The sequence below is a fragment of the Pelobates fuscus genome, chromosome 3, assembly GCF_036172605.1.
Source record: "Pelobates fuscus isolate aPelFus1 chromosome 3, aPelFus1.pri, whole genome shotgun sequence".
In the NCBI taxonomy this organism is placed as follows: domain Eukaryota; kingdom Metazoa; phylum Chordata; class Amphibia; order Anura; family Pelobatidae; genus Pelobates; species Pelobates fuscus.
The window spans coordinates 58,942,085-58,952,462 of record NC_086319.1 but is presented as its reverse complement, the minus strand read 5'-3'; the positions used below and the strand labels follow the sequence as shown (position 1 = coordinate 58,952,462).

At 40.1% G+C, this 10,378-nt stretch overlaps 1 protein-coding gene across 2 annotated transcripts in view; it reads right to left on the bottom strand.

Moving 5' to 3' along the window:
- Nucleotides 1–404: 404 nt before the first annotated feature.
- Nucleotides 405–10,378, bottom strand: part of KERA (keratocan) — a 40,279-nt gene continuing 30,305 nt past the window's right edge. For both annotated transcript variants that reach the window (XM_063447116.1, XM_063447117.1), the window contains one exon: nt 405–1,028. In XM_063447116.1, the coding sequence (XP_063303186.1) occupies nt 859–1,028 (170 nt within the window). In that variant the 3' untranslated portion in view covers nt 405–858. The remainder of the gene's footprint in view (nt 1,029–10,378) is intronic.

Here is a 10,378-nt window from a genome sequence, read left to right as displayed (position 1 = left end):
AGATCAAGGTTGATGCTTTCATTTAAAAAAAAAATCTGTGTTTAAAACAGTGTCCATTGCTAAGGGTATCTGCAGAAATGCAATAGGAAGTCTGAAACACATCGCCTGCCTGTGCTCATTTGCATGTCAAGCTGTGAACTCTAGGATAGTTATGGAAGCAAGATTTCTCAACTTTTTATGCCCAAGAAGGACTCACAGTCCATCTTGATATATGCAGGATATACATAACAGTAATTTTTGTATTTGCATTGAGGTTATCTTATCGTGTTTGGTCTCATCACAATCTTTATGGTACAAAGCTGTAATAATATTAATAATAATAATTATTATTAGGTCTTTATAGTCAGTATATTGTTCAATATAATTTTTAACTTTTGTAAACTTTATTTATTGACACATAATACCTTTACAAGCCAACCACCAATGTAATGTAAAGACAAAATGAATACAGTAACAGTATGCAGCTGTTATTAATTAAAATAAATACCATTTTTCTTTAGCTAAGGGAGGACACATAGTCATTATAGATTTCTCCTTTTGTCTTAATCACTAAATATTTGCTGGCCTCCTTTTTTTAATACAAGTAAAATAAAATGGCAATGCCTCTATTGGAAACAACTAATTAGAGTTAGTATAAAGGTGGCAAATATTTCTAAATTCGAATAGAAAAAAATGCATTGAAATGATATGCTACCTATATATATATATATATTAGATTGGAAAATGATTGGGTTACTCTAAGATGTAATGACATAAAGAAGATAGAATTAGAAAAGACATAGCATAGTGTTCCTTGATTGTAAAATATGTCATAGTGATTACACTCTATTCATGGAAACCAACTACCAGCAAAAATATTTAAATGATAACAGCCTGCAAAAGTCTAAAGCATATGATAAGATCTAGTGGAATTGGCGGCTTAATTTCATTTCCTTCCAGGCGCAAATAACGAAGTCGAGGTCCTCGCGGGAAATATGGGTCATATTCTTCTATGACTTCTTTTGGGCATATTATATTTCCAGAGATATCTGCAAAATATGAATGATAGAATATAAAAAAACAAAGACCTCTACAGCAAAATAAGGTCTTTTTGTATTCATTGCATTTTTGTTGTTGTTGTTGTTGTTGTTGCTTGATGCACAAAAGACACAAGCTATTTTGAGCAATTCGCCATGTGTTTGTTCAACCATAATTTTGCACCTTCACAGATTATATACAAAAAGTTGAAATAAGGCAAAACGCATGTATGTCTCTGTTTTGTAAGTGTATTTGTACCAAACTAGGGTTGCTACAGAAAAATAACTAAAATAATTAAACTTTATGTAAGAGTTTCATCTATTTTGGCATGTCCACTCTTTCAAATACCTGGGTATGGTGTTAGACCCCAATCTATCCTTTGGCCTCCACATCTAAACGTTATCCAAAACTAGGTGCCCTATACAGAACTAAACTGGCTGTCGCTGGTATCCAAACAGACCCTTCATCTTTCCAGCATTGTGTTTAAAAGGTTTTTGGGAACCTCCCACCCTACCTGAGCAGAATGCTCTACCCGGCAGTTCCCACCTCCTATAACCTCCGATCCAATACCAGCACTTTATTTAGTCTACCTCAATACAAAAAGAAAGCACCTCGATCCTCCTTAAGCCTAGACAGCGCCACAATTATGGAACGACATCCCGCACACTTTCAAATCTTCTCCAGTATTTTATACTTTAAGAGATCCCTCTCTACATATCTCAAAACAGAATGCACCTGTCATGGTTGATTATACATTTCCTACCTGTCCTATGTTACATTTTTTATATATTGTGTATTAATACTGTTTTTGTATTTTTTTTGTTACCCTATTGTATCAATGCAATGTTTTGTGGACCTAGGACATGCTTGAAAACAAGAGAAAACTCAATATATCCTTCCTGGCAAAATATTTTATAAATAAATAAATGTATTTTTAGGTCACATATTACAAGAAACACATTAATGTTTAAATTCAAATATTTTCTAGCAAGACGAAATAAGAAATATCTGTCTTCAATATGACATGAACTATAACTATAAGCGATTATGAGACAGGCAGAGCATATACGGCAGTGATGGAGTTAAGGTTCACATATATAGAACAGGCTTTTTTAATTAAAGATAATGTATAGTGTTATACCCATCACTCTCAGTTACACATCCCTTTGCTGAGAATCATGGGAGTAACAGTCTATGGCGTATATGTATAATGTACCTCTATGAAAGGTTTGTTTGTAATAATTTCTACACAAATAATGAAACTAAGGGAAAGTATCTCAGAATAGATTCATTTATACATTCTTATTGGTAAACTATCTTATATGTTTTATTTTTTTTATTATATGACTAATGTAACGCTGAATTAATTATAGTTTAAAGATAAGTTATTGCAAGCATTTGTATACTGAAACTGAATGCAGTCACCAAATGTGAACACACACAAAAGTTTATATTTGTAAAATATAGACCACCCAGGTTATTTACCAGGAAGCATTTTGGCACTTTATATGTAACCATCGCATCACAAACGTCTGACAGGCTTTATGGTTATAATTCATTTTGTGTTTTTGAACACATAAACGCAGAGCATTAAATTTTTCCTTTCAATATTGAAACCCTAATGTGTTCTAACGCAAGAAGAAAATAAATTTATGGCCATCTACATATACTGAGTAGAGCAGTAGTCCCTGTTAGAAGTTAGACACTGTACGTATGAAGTTACATATAGGATCTGTTGATTTCACCCAATTTGACGTTGTTGCTCACTAGAGATAGAGTCAGAAATAACTTGCATGTTCTGATCTCAGAGTGTACAGAGAGCATAGACTGCATGCAGCCCTATGCCATTGTCTGAGGAATTGGGACACTGCAAACGCCTGTCACAGTGATCCGATACAGGGAGAAAGGCTCCGAAAAGCGATCATGCTTGAGGCATAAAGAAAGAAGGATCAGAAGTAAATTAATCCAAAAGCCCGAGAAAATATCAGGGACTATTGGATATTCTCTAAATAGAGCCTACAGTCAAACTCCTGGGAGGAGGAAATAACCCTCAAATAGGTACAGGTATACAAAGTTAGGCAACTCTCAATAGCAGGGGGACTTAAATAGGAGAACGATCAAGTAATAGTGGAGGAAGCCCTACCTTTAATGATTCTATGGAATAAAGTGACTAACACCGGCATGAAAGGGGAGAGACAAAATAATGCTCAAGGGTAAAAGACAAACTGTCCCACAGTAGGCGCACATTCAGTATCAAGTGGCTGAATAGATGCAGGAACCTCAAAATTGCACACCAGAACAAATTAAACCTTAGAACAAAAGGTGTAGGACGAGGTAAAAAAGTAAAGATGAGGGTTTCAGGGTCTTGAGCCCCACTAGTGTCAACTTGACCCTCTATAAATCTTTCTCTATGAAAACCTCAGCACCGTGGCCACATATGACCTTTGTGATAGCATATTATTTGTTGGAACCATTCGGTGTACTGCTAGTAAACACAGGCTACAAACAGATTTTTGCTTATATATTGCTAGAATACTTACACAAGTATGTTAAGTCAAGCAATTTTAATTCATCCATTAAAATATGACAGGAAAAAAATGTTCATAGCTCATGTGAAAAATTGTCATACAACCAGAAAAAAAAAATAACAGAAACAAATGTCACTTTTTTTGCCATATACATATTGCCATATAGATAAACATTACTAAATGTTATTATTATTATTATTGGTATTGATCAAAAAAACTGCATGGCACTTTTAGGAATATAACATTCTAAATATGCCAGCAGACTAAAAAATAATGTCTGTACGTGGTTGTAATGTCTTAGTATCAGGTAAGTAAGCATAGGTACTCTATCGAGGACTGTTGGGTGGTACTGCAGCTTCCAAGAACCCTAGTTGCTTAATTACTGTGATCATAATTATACATTATTCCCCCTATTTACATGTAATGCAGCTATGAAATTTAATCTAAAAATGTTTAGTCTAGAACAGGGGTAGGCAACCTCCAGATGTTGTCGACTACATCTCCCATGCATGCCTTACAGCCATAATTCTGGCAAAACATCAGGGGTGATGCAGTCCACAACATCTGGATTGCCAAAGCTTGCCTACTCCTGGTCTAGAGTGTGAGAGAAACGAGTAGGTGCGTCATTTACAGTCGACAGAGGTGCCGAAGAGCAAAACTGAGTTGGAGAAATTCATTCTTTACTGAGTGAAGAATACAAATGGATACAAAAGGAATGCTAAGTATGGCTTTTCAATGCAAAATAGAAACATATATCTACATTAGACTTTGAGATTTGTTTTGTTCCGAAACTGCAATTTATCAGAATTTGGGCCAAATGATTAGCTTTCCATTCATTTTTTCGGTACTAAATGTTTGCTGAGATGAACTGACATATGGTCAAAATGTGGGCATCCTGCAATTTAAGAAAAGGGTTGATGAAGTATGGTTGTGCTTTATAATAGCAAAATGTTCATATTAGAGATTTTGCCTTTTAGCTTAAAGCAGTAAGGTGAATTGTTAGTGTAGGACTCACCTAGGAGGTTTTGCCTCGATGTGGCAGGTGAGCTAACACTTGAATGGCCATTGGAGTTATACAAAAAAAAGTTATTTACCTCCAAGTTATTTGCCTACTAAGATGAAAGCGGATATTGCTGAAAGATTCGACTTTCTATGGACCAAAGAACATTTGACTTATTTAAGTATGTAGAACTGAACAAAGCCGCAAAAATGATTATAGATCAGCCTACTACTTTTGATAAAAGAGATAAATATTAACTTTAAATTGTGGAGGAATAGAGAAATATCCTTGTGGGGCAGGATCAATACTGTCATCGGCATGCTGGAGATTTGGTAACCAAGATGCAGATCTCATCAATATATGGTGGAACTGCCCCACTATTAGAAAGGCCTGGTGGAAAGTTGGCATTAAAGTCAACATATTATTGGGCCTTAATCTAACACTCAGACTAGAAATGATACGTTTATACCTTAATCTGCCACCTACCAATAGAAACTGCCTAAAAATATTAATTCATACATTAATAGCCGTTAAAATAACTATTGCAAGAAATTGAACCGGTCCCATTACACCAGATTGTTATACAATTAAATCTTAACTAAGCTATCACTCAACATGGAAAAAAGAATTGGAATTCCATCTAATGTAAAATTTCGACGGATTGGTTTTTGGGATGATATAATAAAAAAGTTTGAATCCCTATAAAAATGAATAGCATTATTCGGGTACCTCCTCTCCTGCACACTTTGATTGAATTACCCTGTTTCTCTCTTCCTCCAGTCCACAACCATCCTATGTTTATTAGATATAAAGGTATTGTCTGAGTTAATGTTTAGTTTTTTTCTTTTTTTTTTCAAACAACTATACTATAGTGACAACTATACATTTAGTACAGGGGTGCCCAAGAGATAGATCCCCATATGTTGTAAAACTACAGCTTCCATGATGCTTTGCATGCTTTTAGAATGCTTTTAGAATGCCAAAGCATCAAGTTGTAGTTTTAAAATATCTAGGGATATACTTTTTGGGCACCCATGATTTAGTAGATATTGGGCACTATGTCTTTACTGTCTTTTCAAGTACCATTAGGGGTTAATATGTTTCATCCACAATATGTATGAAATGGTGTCACAGAAATGTATGAATTATGATAATTCAAATTTGCTCTTATTTTATTAATACTATTTGTAATACCTGCTGGTTTTCCTTTCCTTGTAAATTGTATTTTGCTGTGAATGTAATATTGTATAAGAATTTTGGAAACAAAATAGTGTGCAAGTAACTTTTTTCTTTGGTTTTTATTGTTCGTGTTATTATTATTATTATTATTATTATTATTATTATTATTATTATTAGAATTTATACAGTGCCAACAGATTTCGCAGCACTTTACAATATTAAAAAGGGGAGATTTAACAATAAATAAGACAATTAAAAAAAAAACTCAAAATCCTGCTCAAACGAGCTTACAGTCTAGTGCAACAGAGCTTGAGGAGAGAATAGAGTGCTGCCCTTTAGGAGAAAGCAAAGGACAGGTATGTGTCAGGGCGAAGGTTTACTATAATCATTGCGGATGCCCAGTAGTAGTGGGAATTTGAGCGCAGGGTTTCATTTTGTATTTTTGGATTAACACATGTATAACTGTGCTATAGTGATGTCGCGAACATAACATTTTCGGTTCGCGAACGGTGGACGCGAACGTCCGCAAATGTTCGCGAACCGGGCGAGCCGGGCGAACCGCCATAGCCTTCAATAGGCAGGCGAATTTTAAAACCCACAGGGACTCTTTCTGTTCACAATAGTGGTTGAAGGGGGGGAGGAGGAGACCTACTCTCCTTCCCCCCCCCGGCCCCCACCCCTGGGTTTGGGTGGGGGCCATAAAGATAATGAGGGGGGGACCTACTGTCCTCCCCCTCTCCGGCCCCCACCCCTGGGTGGCGGATGGGGGCCATAATGATAATCCATCCAATCACAGTGCTCTGTGTCACAGTGCTCTGTGTCATTTTACACAGCGTGGGAAAATTCCACAGAACTTTCCCACGCTGTGTAAAATGACACAGAGCACTGTGATTGGATGGCTTGAAATCCATCCAATCACAGTGCTCTGTGTCATTTTACACAGCGTAGTTAAAGGTCCCCCCTTCATTATTTTTAGGGTGAGGGGGGTAGGTAGGGAGATAATTTTTTTTGAGGGGGGGAGGGGTGACTAGGGCCCCCTCCTTTGTATTTAGGGCCCCCACCCACCGCTAAGGGGTGGGGGCCGAGGGGGACAATAGGTCCCCCCTTATTGTTATTTTTAGGGCCCCCACCCATTGCTCAGGGGTGGGGGCCGGGGGGGGACAATAGGTCCCCCCCTTATTGTTATTTTTAGGTCCCCCATCCACCGCTCAGGGGTGGGGGACGGGGGGGACAATAGGTCCCCCCTTATTGTTATTTTTAGGGCCCCCACCCACCGCTCAGGGGTGGGGGGCCAGGGGGGACAATAGGTCCCCCCCTTATTGTTAATTTTAGGGCCCCCACCCACCGCTCAGGGGTGGGGGCCAGGGGGGACAATAGGTCCCCCCTTATTGTTATTTTTAGGGCCCCCACCCACCGCTCAGGGGTGGGGGGCCAGGGGGGACAATAGGTCCCCCCCTTATTGTTAATTTTAGGGCCCCCACCCACCACTCAGGGGTGGGGGCCAGGGGGGACAATAGGTCCCCCCTTATTGTTATTTTTAGGGCCCCCACCCACCGCTCAGGGGTGGGGGCCGGGGGGACAGTAGGTCCCCCCCTTATTGTTATTTTTAGGGCCCCACCCCTTTTTTTTTTTAACAGTGAGCAGCCACAGGCTGCTCACTGTTTAATAGACATGCCCCTACTCGCGGTATTGCGAGTAGGGGCACAATTTACTAATACTAAGTAATTTTTACTTAGTATTAGTAAATTAATAGGGGGCGGACCGAACATCGCATATGTTCGCCATCCGTGGCGAATGCGAACACGCTATGTTCGCCAGGAACTATTGGCCAGTAAACAGTTCGGGACATCACTACTGGGCTATTTACTAAACAGTAAATTATTGGAATTCCACAGTAAACTGTAAGTGTAATGTATAAACCAACAGCTAACTAAAACTGAGTAATGAGTTATGCTATTCACTTTTAGAAAGAATGTATTAACTTTTTTTAATTCACATGGTCTGCCTGGGAAGACATATAAATTAATTGAACCCCTGTGGTGCTGTGCATGCAGACACATACTTGCATATGACGCAAGTGAAGGAATGTCCAAGTATACATGCACTTGTACTGCGTTTCTCTGTAGATTCCTCTTTAGCCAGTGTAGTATTGGAGCAGTAACAGTGACATGCATGTGCAGTATTGTAGCAGTAACAGTGGCATGTTAGTGCAGTATTGGAGCAGTAACAGTGGCATGTTAGTGCAGTATTGGAGCAGTAACAATGGCATGTTAGTGCAGTATTGGATCAGTAACAGTGGGAATGCCAGTGCAGTATTGGAGCAGTAACAGTGGCATGCAGATGCAGTATTGGAGCAGTAACAGTGGCATGTTAGTGCAGTATTGGAGCAGTAACAGTAGCATGCAGGTGCAGTATTGCAGCAGTAACAGTGGCATGTAGGTGCAGTATTGGAGCAGTAACAGTGACATGCAGGAGCAGTATTGGTGCAGTAACAGTGACATGCAGGTGCAGTATTGGTGCAGTAAAAGTGGCATGCAGGTGCAGTATTGGAGCAGTAACAGTGACATGCAGGTGCAGTATTGGAGCAGTAACAGTGACATGCAGGTGCAGTATTGGAGCAGTAACAGTGGCATGTTAGTGCAGTATTGGAGCAGTAACAGTGGCATGTTAGTGCAGTATTGGAGCAGTAACAGTGGCATGTTAGTGCAGTATTGGATCAGTAACGGTGGGAATGCCAGTGCAGTATTGGAGCAGTAACAGTGGCATGCAGATGCAGTATTGGAGCAGTAACAGTGGCATGTTAGTGCAGTATTGGAGCAGTAACAGTAGCATGCAGGTGCAGTATTGCAGCAGTAACAGTGGCATGTAGGTGCAGTATTGGAGCAGTAACAGTGACATGCAGGTGCAGTATTGGTGCAGTAACAGTGACATGCAGGTGCAGTATTGGTGCAGTAAAAGTGGCATGCAGGTGCAGTATTGGAGCAGTAACAGTGACATGCAGGTGCAGTATTGGAGCAGTAACAGTGACATGCAGGTGCAGTATTGGAGCAGTAACAGTGGCATGCAGATGCAGTATTGGAGCAGTAACAGTGGCATGTTAGTGCAGTATTGGAGCAGTAACAGTAGCATGCAGGTGCAGTATTGCAGCAGTAACAGTGGCATGTAGGTGCAGTATTGGAGCAGTAACAGTGACATGCAGGTGCAGTATTGGTGCAGTAACAGTGACATGCAGGTGCAGTATTGGTGCAGTAACAGTGGCATGCAGGTGCAGTATTGGAGCAGTAACAGTGACATGCAGGTGCAGTATTGGAGCAGTAACAGTGACATGCAGGTGCAGTATTGTAGCAGTAATAGTGGCATGTTAGTGCAGTATTGGAGCAGTAACAGTGACATGCATGTGCAGTATTGGAGCAGTAACAGTGGCATGTTAGTGCAGTATTGGAGCAGTAACAGTGGCATGTTAGTGCAGTATTGGAGCAGTAACAGTGGCATGTTAGTGCAGTATTGGAGCAGTAACAGTGGCATGTTAGTGCAGTATTGGATCAGTAACAGTGGGAATGTCAGTGCAGTATTGGAGCAGTAACAGTGGCATGCAGGTGTAGTATTGGAGCAGTAACAGTGGCATGTTAGTGCAGTATTGGATCAGTAACAGTGGCATGTTAGTGCAGTATTGGATCAGTAACAGTGGGAATGCCAGTGCAGTATTGGAGCAGTAACAGTGGCATGCAGATGCAGTATTGGAGCAGTAACAGTGGCATGTTAGTGCAGTATTGGAGCAGTAACAGTAGCATGCAGGTGCAGTATTGCAGCAGTAACAGTGGCATGTAGGTGCAGTATTGGAGCAGTAACAGTGACATGCAGGTGCAGTATTGGTGCAGTAACAGTGACATGCAGGTGCAGTATTGGTGCAGTAACAGTGGCATGCAGGTGCAGTATTGGAGCAGTAACAGTGACATGCAGGTGCAGTATTGGAGCAGTAACAGTGACATGCAGGTGCAGTATTGGAGCAGTAACAGTGGCATGTTAGTGCAGTATTGGAGCAGTAACAGAAGCATGCAGGTGCAGTATTGGAGCAGTAACAGTGGCATGTTAGTGCAGTATTGGAGCAGTAACAGTGGCATGTTAGTGCAGTATTGGAGCAGTAACAGAAGCATGCAGGTGCAGTATTGGAGCAGTAATAGTGGCATGCGCAGTATTAGAGCAGTAACAGTGGCATGCAGGTGCAGTATTGGAGCAGTAACAGTGGCATGTTAGTGCAGTATTTGAGCAGTAACAGTGGCATGTTAGTGCAGTATTGGAGCAGTAATAGTGGCATGCAGGTGCAGTATTGGAGCAGTAACAGTGGCATGTTAGTGCAGTATTGGAGCAGTAATAGTGGCATGCAGGTGCAGTATTGTAGCAGTAACAGTGGCATGCAGGTGCAGTACTGGAGCAGTAACAGTGACATGCAGGTGCAGTTTTGGAGCAGTTTCAGCAGGTAACCTGACTTAATACCTGTTGAGTGATAGAGTTCTTAAAAAAAAAAACAGAAGTAATATCAAAATATTTCATACATACTTATCTATCCATAACAACTGATGTCTCTGAATCCTCAATAAACAATACACATTACATGAGATTGTACGGAGACCTGCATTGCAATCCTAAAGTGATG